The 16730-nt window shown below is 42.2% G+C and overlaps 1 protein-coding gene across 4 annotated transcripts in view; it reads right to left on the bottom strand.

The window, feature by feature from the left end:
• Positions 1 to 16730, bottom strand: part of LOC141144573 (acyl-CoA dehydrogenase family member 11-like) — a 386002-nt gene that overhangs the window by 150360 nt on the left and 218912 nt on the right. The window contains exon 8 of one of the 4 annotated variants that reach the window (XM_073630371.1): positions 5799 to 6372. The exons of 2 other annotated variants lie outside the window; for them this stretch is intronic. In XM_073630371.1, coding sequence (XP_073486472.1) covers positions 6235 to 6372 — 138 coding nt within the window. In that variant the 3' untranslated portion in view covers positions 5799 to 6234. Of the gene's footprint in view, positions 1 to 5798; positions 6373 to 16730 lie in introns of those variants that run through there. One more of the 4 variants, XM_073630372.1, reaches the window with a different exon arrangement.

Raw genomic sequence — 16730 nt, 5'->3', positions numbered from 1 at the left:
ATCGAGAACAGCATGAACAATATCAATATGCACCTAGATATAGCCCAATCCACACGTCTAATCGTTATGAACCATTAAGAGACTACAGGGATAGCAACCCACCCACTTCTTTTTTAGATCGTTGCAGAAATACAACCCCCCCAAGACAACTAAGATCGACAGACCTAAGAAGTCCAAACGTAAAAGGGGATGCAGAGGAGGACACAAGGTCAAAAAGGAAAAGGGAGCATTAGGTGAAGGAATATACAACTTAAGTGGAGTGGAATTATCACAAAATGAAATAAAACTGCTAGACAAAGGCCTGAAGTATGCACCAAAACGGAATCTTAATAAATTTAATTTATATGTGGACATACAAAAATATACGAGAAAATTAAACATCAAAAAGTATATGTTAAATAAAACAGTGGCTACTGATGGAAATACTAGGAACGTAACAGAAACCTCAGGAAAAGTTGTTTACAGTCAATTAAGAAATAAATCTCTTTTTAACCCTCAAGTGCATAATAATCAACACATTGATGTTTTTAATAAAATGATTACACAGGAAATTGAAAAGATGAAAATAAGAAAAATGAGTGACCCCACAGTGATTAAAAATGGAATAAAAGAACTGGAAGAAAATAAGAGAATAGTAATAAGACCGGCGGATAAAGGAGGGGCAATTGTAATCTTGTCCAAAGAATATTACAATGAGGAACTTCAAGGACAGCTTAATGACAGCAACACGTACATAAAATTAAGAGGTAACCCCACAAAAGAATACAAAAGGGAACTACAGGAATTAATCAAAAAAGGCAGTATGAGAAACATATTAACCAAGAAAGAGGAAAAATACCTTGTACCGGAGACATGTAGGGTTCCAGTAATATATACAGTACCCAAAATACATAAGGACCAAGTAAAACCTCCTGGACGTCCTATTATTAATGGGATCCAATCCATTAATTCTAGACTTGGGGAATACGTGGACTATTACTTGCAACCACTGGTGCCAAAAACACCAGCCTATTTAAAAGATACTAAACATCTGATACAAGAACTTAATAAAGTTGAAATACAACCTGGGCAGAAGTATCTACTGGTCACAGCTGATGTATCATCATTATATACCAATATAGGACATGAGAATGTCATATCAGCAACAAAATGGGCCATGAATAAATACACCAACTTAGTATCAAAGCAAAAGAAATTTATATTAAGATGTTTAGCATTTGGATTGCAACATAATTATTTCTGGTTCAACTCGGAATACTACAGGCAACTAAATGGAATAGGGATGGGAGCCAAGTATGCCCCAAGTGTCGCAAATATATTCATGTCTGAATGGGAGGAGCAAGCGATATATAGCAATACCCCCACACAACTAATAATGTACAGACGATTTATAGATGATTGCATCATGTTATGGATGGGTGAAGAGGAACCACTCCGAAGTTTCTTGGAAGAACTAAATAATAATGAAAGGAACATAGAATTGAATTATGAGGTCAACACTCAATCTGCAAAATTCCTGGATTTAGAGATAGAATTAACCAACAGTGGAATTACAACAAAAACATTTTTTAAACCTGTAGAAAGAAATAGTTTTATCCCAGTGGACAGCTGTCATTTTGACCCCTGGCTTATAAATATACCGAAAGGACAATTTATCCGTCTGAGGAGGAATTGCACTGAAAAAAGCACTTTTCTTGAACAAGCAGGAAATGTTGGTGAAAAGTTTGTCCAGAAAGGATATAATAGGACATTTATAGAAGAGAAAATAAGGGAGGTTGCAAATATTAATAGGGATGAATTAATCCAGAATAAAATGAAAGAATCCCCTACATTATCACATGATTCCTATGATTATGGATTTCAACATACAACACCGCAAAATAGAAAAGATTTTTAAAAAGCACTGGCCACTTTTATTAGCGGATCATTAATTGAGAAAAATACTACCGGACAAATCAAAATTTGTATATAGAAGGGCACCAACGTTAAGAGATATAATTGCAAAAAACGTTCTTGACCCCCCCAAAAGCATCAAAAAAATTGTCTTTCTTCCAAAGAATAGGTTTCTATCCATGTAAACGATGTTACGCATGCATGAACACTAAGTTGAATGGACAAAAATGCGTGAACTTCAAAGCCACAAGTACTAATATTCCGTATGAGATCAAAGACTTTTTAACATGCAGAAGTGAAGGGGTTGTGTATGTGTTGGAATGCCCGTGCTCATTACAATATATAGGAAGAATGAAAAGACCACTATGGAAGAGAATTAGGGAACATATCCAAAATATTATAAAAGGATTCCCTAAACATAGTGTTTCAAGGCATTTCTCCACACACCACCAAAAAAATCCGGCATTGCTAAAATTTTGGGCTATAGAAAAATATAATGCACACTGGAGAGGGAGTAATATGCCCCGTACACACGGTCGGACTTTGTTCGGACATTCCGACAACAAAATCCTAGGATTTTTTCCGACGGATGTTGGCTCAAACTTGTCTTGCATACACACGGTCACACAAAGTTGTCGGAAAATCCGATCGTTCTAAACGCGGTGACGTAAAACACGTACGTCGGGACTATAAACGGGGCAGTGGCCAATAGCTTTCATCTCTTTATTTATTCTGAGCATGCGTGGCACTTTGTCCGTCGGATTTGTGTACACACGATCGGAATTTCCGACAACGGATTTTGTTGTCGGAAAATTTTATCTCCTGCTCTCCAACTTTGTGTGTCGGAAAATCCAATGGAAAATGTCCGATGGAGCCCACACACGGTCGGAATTTCCGACAACACGCTCCGATCGGACATTTTCCATCGGAAAATCCGACCATGTGTACGGGGCAATAAGGTGAAAGAACTAAGCAAACAGGAATCAAGATGGATTTTTAATATGCGTACACTCACGCCGCTAGGCTTAAACATAGATTTTGACTTAAATTGTTTTATATCTGACTATTAAATATTTTTTTGTATTTTTTAGTTTTTTAATATACATATATATATATATATATATATATATATATATATATATATATATATATATATATATATATATATATATATATTTTTTTTATATATATATATATATATAATTTTTAGATATATATTTTTGAAATAAATGTAGTATCAATCTGGAAGCAAATTTTAAAATAATTAATTTGTTCGGGAAGAGATAATAGTTAAAGGTTTATATATTTCAAATATGGATATGATATGTGATCTGATTACCGTGTTTCCCCGAAAATAAGACATCCTCCGAAAATAAGGCCTACTTCCAGTTTTGCCTCTCGTTGTAATATAAGGCATCCCCCCGATAATAAGACCTCCCTGATAATAAGACCCCCCCGATAATAAGGCACCCCCCGATAATAAGGCATCCACCGATAATAAGGCATCCACTGAACATAAGGTACCCCCCGAAAATATAAGGCATCTGACTCTAGACTCTCGTACGGTAGCGGCAGGCACCGCCGCACAGCTCACTGATTGGCCGCAGCTGTTCAGGCAGTGCGAGGTCTCTTCAAATCAGTGAGCTGCGGCGGGCTCTCTGGATGACGAGTGACGTCCCTGATGTTGCGCAGGGGAACGTCACCCATCAGAGAGCCCGCGCCGCCGCTGCCAGACACAGGAGTCAGGCACATTGTGTGTAATATCGCCACCACAGGGGTGACTGAGGTGTGGGGGATGTCTGGGGAAGGTGGGAGGGGGGGAGAGACTAAACTGTCCACTGGCACAGGGGTGGTGGGAGGGGGGCTTAAAATGACTTAAAATGACACATGGTGGATTTGAGGGGGGGGAATCAAATTGGCACAGGAGGATCAGAAGGGGGGAATCAAAATGGCACAGGAGGTTCTAAAATGGTAATCCCCCCTCTGATCCTCCTGTGCCATTTTTATTGATTCCCCCCCTCTGATCCCCCCTGTGTCATTTTAAGTGATCCCCCCATTTCAATCCCCACTCTGATCCAGTGTAAAATTTGTAATTGCAATTTTCTTAACCTTCTACTTGACTATCTACTTGTCTGTTCAGATTCCTCAGGAGAGGAAATTTTGGTACCATTAAATACATGTAATTTAGTAGTGACATCACGTTTCCCACATATAATTCCAATTAAACAGTGCCTTTGGAATGGGCTTAATAATATGTGCCCAAAACATTCCATAAACTTACCAATAGTTGTTGAAAATCTCTCACTAACCAAACCAAAAAATGAACATGTAATAAATACAGTATACTGTAAATATTTGATCACATTGAAGTTCTTTCTTTTCCCTAATATACAACATTTCCCTATTATACAAACCTGTTTTATAACCATGAGCTCTATTATTTAAAACCATTGATTTCCAGGCAACTTGTCTGGAAACAAAATGTATTTTTAATCCTAACGTAGGTGTCCCTCCTCAAAGCAATAATGGGACACATAAAAAATGTCATCTTCCCTTTTCTTTCTTTAAATTAAGAGATTCTGCCTTGCTCTAAAAAGATTTCTTGTCTCCCTATCGACATTCCTTAATCTGTAAAGAAGGTCCAGGTACTGGGCAAATATCTACATCCTCTTGTACATGTAAGTAACCCGAATCCACTAAGGTTTGGGGTTTAGGATGTGCCACTTTATCAAGAACCTAGAACCTTTAGGTGGGGCATTAATTGTCCCCTGATACTCTAGAACACTGACATTTGGGCACAATATTCTAATATTCTATTCTAGTAGGATAAAAAAAACACTATTATCTTGAACAGCTTTTGTCATTCCCAGCTGAAGAGGGAAATATTCTGTATTTTAATACTTCCTGAATTCTCAACCTCCTTTTAAATCATTAAAAACATAAATAAATATTATCAACCCTTGTTTAGAACTCACAGCCATGGGTTGAGCCTTCTGTTTTATAACTAAATGACTTTATTTTCTCTGTAATCTCAGAATCTTTTTTTCTCTGGGCTGTTTCTGTTTCTTACTACAAATTTTGTTTAACCTAACAATACAATGTAAGGCTAGTTTTCATTGCAAAGAAAAAAAAACACTTCCTCTTTATTCATCCTTTAAGCAGAAAACAAATTATGCAAACAAACGCGCAAACCTTTGTATCTTTGACAGTGCAACTATCCTACGCGCAGGAAAACTGGCACTAAAATATCGCCATGAAAACTTTTCAACTACGGCTTAAAGTTGCACATCCAAAAATACTCCTCGAGACCATTCCATGCCTTCACCCTTAAGATGGTCATCAAGAGACACATTAATACATCTGCTTAGCAATTACTATTTGCAAGTGTAATAAGCACTTAAACTCTATATACAAATTTATTCGTCAAGGGGGTGAGAGGGAGACCTCTGGGATCCCGTTACTTTTACCTGGCTAGGTTTTAAATTCTCCATGAGCTCCACAGCTCTGGATAACCTGACACTTTTGCCCATTTGACAGAGTGTCTGAAGCAACCAGCACGGACAATATACATCTAGGGGCAGCTTGCAGGCCAGCCCTTCTGAAGCAACCGGCACTCAAATGCATCTGGGTATGTATCTGGGGAACCTGCAGTGTCTGGTCCTCCTCCTGAGCAACCAGAGATGACATATGCACTTTGGCAGCTGCCATCCAGTCCTCTTTATAACCCTTAACCCACTTTGAGTCCGTAATAGCAGGGCAACCAAAAAAGTGGCCTCTACCTATCCCACTTTAACTGACACCACTGAACTGTAGGGGTTAAATTCTATCATCGGTCTCCCTCTTTCCTTGCCTTGGCTCAGGGCCCTGGAAGTTCTGCTTAAATCAGACACAGACACACACTGGAATGAAGAGCAGAGACTTATTTATTTTTGAGTTGTACAAGATCTTAAGTACACAGGATGAGATGGGTGTTATTCATTTTTTTCCACCAATAAGGGGTACATGTTTGGATGACATATTTCCTTTATAACAAGGGAGAATACCTCCTTATTATTTTAACCAATCATAGAGATACACATATTAGAACATATTAATTATTCATGACTCATAGAATAGTCTTAAGCTCAAATTTTCAGACAGCTTCCTTTAGCTGTTTCACTACTAGGCTATTCTTGATTTTATACGTTCCTCATTTAAGTTTCATTTTTACTAATACATATTTTCAAATATTCTTAGAATAAACAAATGTGCTTAGAACAAACAGACCCTTAAGTAGCACTCTACAGCCTGAAATAACATTCATCATTATATTAAACAACCATTTAACCCTTCAAAAGGGGTTTATCCAATAAAATGAGTTAACAAACTGCTTGTCCAGGGTGATGTAATCCTTGATTCAAGATCCGGTTTTGGATATATTTTTTCCAATGCGTTTCGAGGGCTGACCTGCTTTATCAGGGCCTGAGATCTTGTCAAATACTGTAACCACATGTACAAGATATGACAATCAATGTTTCATGTAGCAAAATCACAAATTAATTTCTTTACACACAGCATCATCTTTTGTTATCAGAAAAAAATGTACATATATTTTCTACATTCATTGCGACATTCCAGATAGCGGGGAAAATTATATTTCATGGTACAAACCGATATATTCTGAAAGGTATGTATCGCAAAAAGTTGGTCAGCAGACTGGTTGGTGAGTTGAGCTATGGAATGTTCTGTGTTTGTCTTTTATGCGTTTGCCCTTCCATGTGCTCCTTGCTGGGAAGGCCATATATAGCAGGGGGCAGGGGCAATTTGTTTGTTATTGGTGTAAATATGGTCCGGGGACACACTGGGCACCTTTGCTGCCACTGTGCTACATGCTGGGTGTCAGGTGTGCTCCTGTTCCTTTAAGATGGATTGGGCTGCCTCCAGGCCCACCTGCCCCTCATCTATCCATTGAATGCGAGTGCTCCCACAGTGGAGACACTCATAAATTCAGTAGTGTTTAGAACTGCAAGCATACACAGGGTGCCATGAAGAGGCCTTGCAGCTTACACATGCGTTTGCAAATGCGTGCTAACTAAACCCCTGTTTTTAACGCAGACGGTTGGACAGGTTAATTTTGTTGGTCAGCAGACTGTAGGAGAAGGAAATTGCCACTCCAGTTGAGTGATGGGACCAAATAAGCTGGTGAATGGACTCCTCCCAAGGGTACTAGCCTTGGCTTGCTGGCTGTGCAATAGGATAAGAAGAAATGGATGGCTGCACTCCGAGGTATGATAAGTCTCATTAATGTAAAAACCGTAACATAAATGACACCACAGGACAAGAAAGCAGGTACAGGTAGACACGTTTCACACAGCGACGCTGCGCTTATTCATTTCCCTGACATGTTCCACTGACATCCCTTAAGTAGGGCTCCACCCTCATGTAAAACACAGGTGAGGATGACGTCATCTGAAAACCACTTCCAGCTATACACCTTATGCAACGTACACATGGTCGGACTTTCCGAGGGACTTTTGACAGACTTCCGCCGGACTTTTTTTACGAGCGGACTTGCCTACACATGACCGGACTACGGACGGCCTTGCCTACACACGACCGGGCTTTCCGGTGGACCTATTTCCTGACGGAGTTACGGCGGACTTTCTAAGTGAACGGACTTGCCCACACACGAACAAGTCCGTTCATTTTGAACGTGACTCGGGTAAGACGGGACTAGAAAACGAAGTCAATCTCACTGATAAAAGCGGCGAGATTGACACCTTGCGAGCCCCGTCGCGGAGCATACCAGGCCCTTAGGTCTGGTCTGGATTTTAAGGGGAACCCTCTACACCGAAAAAACGGCGTGGGGTCCCCCCAAAATCCATACCAGACCCCTATCCGAGCACGCAGCCTGGCCAGTCAGCAAAGGGGGTGGGGACGAGCGAGCGCACCCCCTCCTGAACCGTACCAGGCTGCATGCCCTCAACATGAGGGGGTGGGTGCTTTGGGGGAGGGGGGCCCTACGGGCCCCCCCAAAGCACCTTGTCCCCATGTTGATGAGGACAAGAGAATCTTCCCGACAACCCTGGCCGTTGGTTGTCGAGGTCTGCGGGCGGGGGGCTTTAATAAGGGAGCCCCCAGAACCTGGCCCCCCACCCTATGTGAGTGAGTATGGGGTACATCGTACCCCTACCCATTCACCTAGGGAAAAAGTGTCAATAAAAAGAAAACACACTAGACAGATTTTTAAGTAATTTATTAGACAGCTCCGGGGGTCTTCTTCCGTCTTCGGTGGTCTCTCCGGCGTCTTCTCCCGATGTCCGGTTCTTCTTCGCTCTCTCCGGCGTCTTCTCCCGATGTCCGGTTCTTCTCCACTCTCTCCGACCTCTTCTCCCGATGTTCGATTCTTTTCCCGGTGTTCAGCCTCTTCAACCGCTCTCCGGTTCTTCTGCCGGGCTCCTCCGCTATCTTCTGCTCTTTTGCCACTCTTTTGCTAGAGGTGGCCCAGTCTTCTTCGTCGTCTTCTCCCCTCTTCTCTTCTTCTGATGTTGACACGACACTCTCTCCCGCTGTAATGCTGTGTGAAGCGCTTATATAGGCTTATATAGGCGGTGACCCCGCCCCCTTATGACATCACAGTCCCGCTGCATGCTGGGACTGTGATGTCATAAGGGGCGTGGTCACCGGGTGATGTTGACCACGCCCCCTTATGACCTTACAGTCCCAGCATGCCCAGGGACTGTGACATTATAAGGGGACGGGGTCACCGCCTATAAAAGTCATTGCGCACCGCTCACACACCATTACAGTGGGAGAGAGTGCTGTAATGTTTTTTCAGCGAGCGCGAGATGCAGTAACCTGCCCTTGCATCGTATCTGGTCCGTCGGACCAGCATACAGACGAACGGCTTTCAGGAACTGAGTCCGGCGGAGTTACGACGTAAAGATTTGAAGCAGGCTTCAAATCTAAAGTCCGTCAGATTTCTGACCAAAACGGTCCATCGGAAGTCCGATGCAGACCACACACGGTCGGATTGTTGGCCGGATTCGGTCCGTCGGCCAGTCCGGTCGGAAAGTCCGCCCGTGTGTACACGGCATTATAGATCAATCAGGACTTCATTACTGCATGCTGAGAATAGTAACACAAAAAAACACAGACAAGCGCAGACGTTGCAGCCAAGCAAGATACTGGCTACATGAGTGCTGTATATAAATTATAGGTATATATAGGTAGAATGACACATATGGAAAAAGAAAGCAATTGTAAAATGAAATAAAATGTTGAATACATAAAATTGAAATAAATCATTGAAAACTGCAAAGAAAATGTGTCAACACAAAATTATTATAAGACGGAAAAGATTAATAAAAAACAAAAAAATAGAAAAACACGCATACACACAAAATATCCCTCAATTACTGGTTTGTAATGAATAGATTTGCAGCCTATATGTGTGTTGAAACAAAACTTTGTCTATATAGACATGTGTACATATCAATTGTAAAAATATATGTTAATTTAATTTAATTTAAATACTGGGAGAAACCGGATCTATCATGGAGCTAGGTATCTGTTTAAGAAACATGCATCAGGAAGAAATGCAAAAAGATATATTTTTACACAAAACATGTGCATGAAGATGCATAAAAATTGCAACAAAAATTGCATAAAAAAAACAAACAAAAAAACAAAAAAAACGGAAAAAAGGTTGACCACAGAAGAGTTCGCAAAAAACGTCTGTGCTTGTCTGTGTTTTTTGTGTTACTATTCTCAGCAATGAAGTCCTGATTGATCTAATAAGGTGTATAGCTGGGAGTGGTTTCAGATGCTCCGCTGATGTCATCCTCACCTGTGTTTTACATGAGGGTGGAGTCCTATTTAAGGGATGTCAGTGGAACATGTCAGGGTAATAAATAAGCGCAGCATCCAGTGTTACCAACCCACCAGATTGAAATTTACTGACAAAACACCAAAAATTTACTGGCACAGCCACGTTTTTACTGGCATTTCCAAAAGTTACAAAATTACAGTTTTAAGTGCAAATGAGAGTATTTAGGCTACAAACAAATACAATATGCAATTAGCAATATGATTTAAAGTAGATAAGGCAAAAAACATATTTCTTATTTTATTTTCCATATAAGTAAGTAGCTCAGGGACAGGATTCAGGAGGGCAAGAAATTAGAATGGGCGCACACACATATAAAATTGACTCTCACAGGGGGCGTGGCTGAATGTGAAGCAGAGAGGACGTGTTGAAGCTGAGCTCCGCTCCTGCACTTATCCTGTCAACTAATCCTGGCTTACAAATCTCACTTTTCCCCCTAATCCGGCATCCTGGGGTCTAAGAGAGCTTACAGCACTAAGCGGACCTCTCCGCCGCCACCGGGTAAGCCTCAATCCTCTTCTAAGGCCTGTACCCGGTCCTCCACCGCCGCCATCTTGCCCACGAGGCTTACAATAAGCACCATGTCGGCCGGCACACAGACATCCTCAGAGCTGACAGCCGCGCAGGCGGCTTCACATGCAGAGCTGTTAGCGGCTATTAAGGCAGGCAACGACTCAGTCATGGTCAAAATCGATCACCTAGTCACAGATGTCAGCCTTATTAGGCATGACATTGACAAATTTAGGTCCCGGTTCACGGTGGCAGAAGGCCGCATCTCCCAACTGGAAGATGATACCAGAGCTGATTCCCGGGACCTCCGTGCCTTGCAGCTGCAAGTTAAAGCCCTGCAGGAAAAGTCCATTGATACCGAGAACAGACTGAGGAGAAACAATATCCGGGTACTAGTCCTTCCAGAGCGCGCAGAGGGATCCAGGCCTGCTGAATTTGTGGAAACGTTTCTCCTGTCTCTGCTGGATATCCCTGCAATGCCGCCCACATATGTGGTAGAGAGGGCTCACAGAGTTCCCCCAACTCCTTCAATTCCTGGAGCCCCACCACATCCTTTTCTACTTAGATTACTGAATTACAGGGACTGGTACAAATTGCTTGCGGCAGCCAGAGAAAAACAGGACCTGCGCTTTAACAATGCCAAAATTATGCTCTTCCCCGACTATTCTCCAGAGATACAGCAAAGACGCCGCTCTTTTACAGAAGCAAGACGCCGCCTCCGAGAAAAAGGCCTAAAATTCAGCCTGCTGTACCCAAGTAAGCTCAGAGCAATTGACGGGGAACGGGCTCATTTTTTCCTAGATCCTGAGGCTGCTTTATCGTGAATAGACGGACGTGGCTGACTCCACTGCAAGATGAACATTGTCATCTGGATATTATATACCACACCACACCAAAGGATTGAAATCTTCATTGCTGCAGCATAGCTACTACAGTTGAATGACATATAGATCCTACGGCCTGACTACTTTTATACATACCATAGAGTCATGACATAATATCATTTCCTGCAGGCCTCTCCATCTCATTGATATTTCGTCTCCCCCTCCCCCTGCTTTTGTCCCCCCTCTTGCATTTTTTTTTGGCCCCCTTCTTGATTTTTCTCTGCCCATTACACCGGACCCCCATCCTTTCTTGAATGTGAAGATTTGAGCGATATATTAAGAGCTGGACTGCTCAACTCTTGCGGATCACACAGCACGCTCATCCTCTAAGAAGCACTACGAGATTGAACACCACAATTCCCCCCCCCCCATCTCCAGCTGGTAGACTTTTAATAGTTCTGAACCCATCAGCAGATTCCTTCACAGTCCTTTCATGGAATGTGAGAGGTTTAGGCTCGAAATTCAGACGGGCCTTATTGTTTCAATATTTAGTCTAAAGTCTAATGCCCCTCAAATTTAATTCTTCAGGAGACCCATTTAATGGGCAGCAAAATCTTGACGCTTAAAAAACCGTGGATACAGAGGGCTATCCACTCCACACACCTACGCAAGAGGAGTGTCGATACTAATACACAAAAACTTTCCGCGTGTAATTAATGATGTGTGCACAGACCAACAGGGTAAATTTGTCATTGTAGTATTTACATTGTGGTCCCAAAGATATATTGAGGTTGGACTATACATACCTCCACCTTTCTCACCTGATGTATTATATAAGATAATGGAAAAGGTTGCATCCTTGGGTACAGGCAAATTGCTGGTGATGGGGGACTTTAACGCCACCTTATCATCTGATTTAGATAGACCCACTCCACCCAAACACCATAATAAGGATTTATTAGTCTGGGCCCAGACTATGGGTCTAGAGGAGATTTTGCGATGGAAGAATCCCACTACCAGACTCTATTCATGTTTTTCCACATCATATAAAACAGCATCACGTATAGATCTAGCCTTCTCCAATTTCGCCATGCGAGCAGATGTCTTAGAGGCATCTTATCTGCCGAGTGGGCTTTCGGACCATAGCCCTTTGGCAGTGAAGCTTCGCTCACCGGCATCGAGAAATGCTGCACTTTGGAGACTGGGTGCACACTGGGTTATGCATCCAGAGTTGACTGACTCCTTACCCCCCCTGTTTAATGAGTACTGGGAACGAAACGCCGAGTCCTCATCTACTGACATGGTATGGGATTCATTTAAGGCCTACACTAGGGGGCAGTACATTTCGTCCATTGCACAAGTTAAGAAGCAGCAATCCCTTAAGACTCATTCGTTACAACAAGCAGTAACGACTCAGACGGCTAAATACAGCTCAGACCCCAACCCTGACCAATTCGACTCTTTAATGGTAGTACAGAGGGAACTACATTTACACTTATCTGAAGTCACACGCTTAGAGACATTTAGTGGTAAACAAAGATTTTTCGAACAGGGCGATAAAAATGGCCGTCTTTTGGCCATGTTGGCACAAAATGATCAACCATTCACATTGGTCTCTGAATTACAGACTGCCGAGGGTGCAAAGGTGACGACTCCTTCGGAAATCCTTCAAACATTTAGTACATTTTACAAAACCCTGTACACATCCACCTTACCCCCTGATTTCCAGCCTGAGAAATTGCAGGATCTGTTAGATCCCCTGGCGCTCGGTTGGCTCTCGGATCAGGAAAGAGAGAAGTTGGTTAAACCATTCATGGCCCAAGAGGTCCTGAATGCCATACACTCCTTTCCTACCGGGAAGGCACCTGGGCCAGATGGATTACCTATTGATTTTTATAGGGCTCACGGAGAATTATTAGTGCCACTATTAGCCCAAATTTACACAGCATATCTATCTAATGGTAAATTGCCAGATTCCATGTACCATGCATACCTAACCTTAATTTACAAGTCTCCTAAAAACCCAACATCTTGTGCCTCCTACCGCCCAATTGCGCTTCTAAATAACGATTTTAAAATTCTAACTAAACTGCTAGCCCTTCGTCTATATCCTCTCCTCCCTCTTTAATTGATTCCGACCAAACTGGTTTTATGCCCCGTAGATCCACCGATGTAAATCTAAGAAGGCTATTTACTAACATCCACACACGACACCACAATACTGGGACAAGAGCAATAGCCTCACTAGACATAGAAAAGGCCTTCGATACCATAGAATGGCCATTTCTATGGGAAACATTGCGAAGGATGGGATTTCCTTTAGTTTTCATCAGATGGCTCCAGGTGATTTATAAATGCCCCACTTCGTCGGTAAGATTAGGAGGAGGCTTATCCACCCCCTTTGAGCTGCACAGAGGGACTCGACAGAGCTGCCCTCTCTCCCCGGCCCTTTTTGCTTTGGCCATCGAACCAGTGGCAGAAGCGCTACGCACTTCTCAATACATAAAAGGTTTACGTATTGGCCAATTGGAGGAGAGGGTAGCCCTGTATGCGGATGACATGCTGCTTTTCCTCAATGATGCTGGCCCATCCCTGCAAGGTGCGCTGACGATACTAAACAAATTTACAGAAGTAACTGGACTTAAGGTGAATTGGTCCAAATCCTTACTATTTCCGATAGACCCAGCAGCTAGGTCTACTTCCCCCCCAGATTGTCCCTTACAATGGGTAGACACTTTTAAGTACCTGGAAGTACAAGTATCTACACAAGCCTCGGAGTTTATTTCCTTAAATCTGACCCCACTGCTTCTAGACACTAAGACCAAACTTAATTCATGGCGTAAATTACCTCTATCTTTTTGGGGGCGAGTGAATCTTATCAAAATGAAAATCATTCCCAAATACATTTATCTTCTCCGTCACTCCCCACAATGGATACCCAAGGTTTTTTTTACGAAACTTAACCAATTATTCACATCATTTTTATGGGGTTCTTCGCCATCTAGATACAGATTGATGACCTTGATGAGGCCAACAACTCAGGGTGGTATGGCTTTTCCTGACTGCTACAGATATTTCCTAGCTACACAACTGGTAACAGTGGCCCGGTGGCTAAACCCTGACAAAACAAACTCCTCCACAGCTCTTGAGGCCACAGTAGTGGGTTCCTTGGAGGCCCTTCAGTGTCTAGTTTTTAGGGGTCCTCGTGCCCCCTATCCTCTAACACCCTCCATGTGTACCACCTTGAGAGCATGGCGAACAGGCCTGGCAATAGAAAAATACAAAGTGACGGAATATTCCCCTAGTGCTGCGCTATGGCTGAATCCCAATTTATCACATTTCTATAAACTCCCAGATCCCTATGCATGGACCAAATATAACATAAAAACTCTCTCACAAATAGTATCCCAAACGTCCTTATTATCGCTATCACAGTTTTCCTCTTTATATAATATTCCCCAATACTACCAATTTCGCTACCTTCAATTGGCACACGCCTTTGCTGTGCAATTTTCTAACTCCGCATGTACCATAGCTCAGTCCGGTCTGGAGAGAACCCTTAGAACTAACTGTGAAGAAAAACCAACCTCGCATTTATATGCCCATTTGGTCCTTATATCCTTGCCTCCCCTAAATAAACTATGGGCTCGCTGGCAACGTGATATACCTACCCTAGACAATGATGATTGGGATGACGTATGGGATTTTCCTTTTCGCTCCTTAGTGTCTATAAGAGATAGGTTAGTACAATTTAAAATAGTACACAGAGCTTATTACACTCCTTATAGGCTTCACATTATGAACCCTGCCTGCTCTGCTGAATGTTGGAGATGTGTTATTTCACCTGGTGACTTCACACATATTTTTTGGCATTGCCCCAGAATCCAGAACTACTGGAAAGAGGTACTGGATATGACAAACAGAGTCGCATCACTTGCATTACCACAAGTAATGGAGGTCTGTCTTCTTGGTCTGATTGAAACTTTGATACCGACTATAGCAAAACGCACACTGGTGGGATTACTTCTTTTTTACGCCCGAAAGCAAATAGCCATGCAATGGAAGAAACCAAACCCTCCCTCTCTGACACAATGGAAACGTTTGATTAATGGCAACCTTCCTCTTCACAAAGATACATACATAAACAGGGGGTGTCCAATGAAATACGAAAAGGTTTGGAAAAAGTGGTTAGCCGATCCAGATACGGCATAGCTGGAATAGAGAAGTATAGTGATATTGTGATTTGAGTTAACTGTTAAACAAGAGAGGGCATTCAATCATACGGAACTGTGAATTGGGAAGGGGACGTCGCACCTATCTGTTGATTACTGATGTTCCACGTGTCGAATATTCATGGATATATACTGTTACATTAAGTTTGAAATGTAATAAGATTGTATCATAGCACTTGTGTTGTATGTGTTTGTCTGTTTTGAAACACAATAAAAAAATAAAAAAAAATTGACTCTCACAGTGACACTGACAGCAGTGTGCAGCAGCACAGATGATGATGACATCTCACTGACACATCCACGTGACAGTCTCTCTCCAAGCCAAGCGATCCCTCCAGTCCACTCCAGTCTAAACAGCACTGACGGTCCCGGTCCCAGCTTGCCTTTCTCCAATACCGCAGACCTGCACACGAGGCTCTGGCCGCTCTGCTTGGCTCCATTGCACCATGACGTCACACGACATGCTCCGGCACTGCCTCTGCCAGAGCCGCCTGATCACACTGTAGCAGGCACTGGGATGGTCTCAGCCAACTCCAGACCAAGCCAAGCATCAGAGCCATATTCTATACTGGCAACCTTTTACTTTTACTGGCATTTACTGGCAGGAGAAAATTGCCTGTTTTTTACTGGCTGCCAGTAAAAATACTGACTGTTGGCAACACTGGCATCGTTGCTGTGTGAAATGTGTCTACCTGCACCTGCTTTCTTGTCCTGTGGTGTCATTTATGTTACGGATTTTACATTAACCACTTCAGCCCCGGAAGGATTTACCCCCTTCCTGACCAGAGCACTTTTTACAATTTGGCACTGCGTCGCTTTAACTGCTAATTGCGCAGTCATGCAATGCTGTACCAAAACGAAATTTGCATCCTTTTCTTCCCACAAACAGAGCTTTCTTTTGATGGTATTTGATCACCTCTGACGTTTTTATTTTTTGCGCTATAAACGGAAAAAGACCAAAAAATTTTGAAAAAAAAATGATATTTTCTACTTTTTGTTATAAAAAAAATCCAATAAACTCAATTTTAGTCATACATTTAGGCCAAAATGTATTCGGCCACATGTCTTTGGTAAAAAAAATGTCAATAAGCGTATATTTATTGGTTTGCGCAAACGTTATAGCGTCTACAAACTAGGGTACATTTTCTGGAATTTACACAGCTTTTAGTTTATGACTGCCTATCTCATTTCTTGAGGTGCTAAAATGGCAGGGCAGTACAACCACCCCCCCAAATGACCCCATTTTGGAAAGTAGACACCCCAAGGAAATTGCTGAGATGCATGTTGAGCCCATCGAATATTCATTTTTTTTGTCCCAAGTGATTGAATAATGACAAAAAAAAAAAAATTACAAAAAGTTGTCACTAAATGATATATTGCTCACACAGGCCATGGGCAAATGTG

The sequence above is a fragment of the Aquarana catesbeiana genome, linkage group LG05, assembly GCF_042186555.1.
Source record: "Aquarana catesbeiana isolate 2022-GZ linkage group LG05, ASM4218655v1, whole genome shotgun sequence".
NCBI lineage: Eukaryota > Metazoa > Chordata > Amphibia > Anura > Ranidae > Aquarana > Aquarana catesbeiana.
Note: the sequence above shows the minus strand (reverse complement) of the source record. Positions and strands in the feature narration are given on the sequence as shown.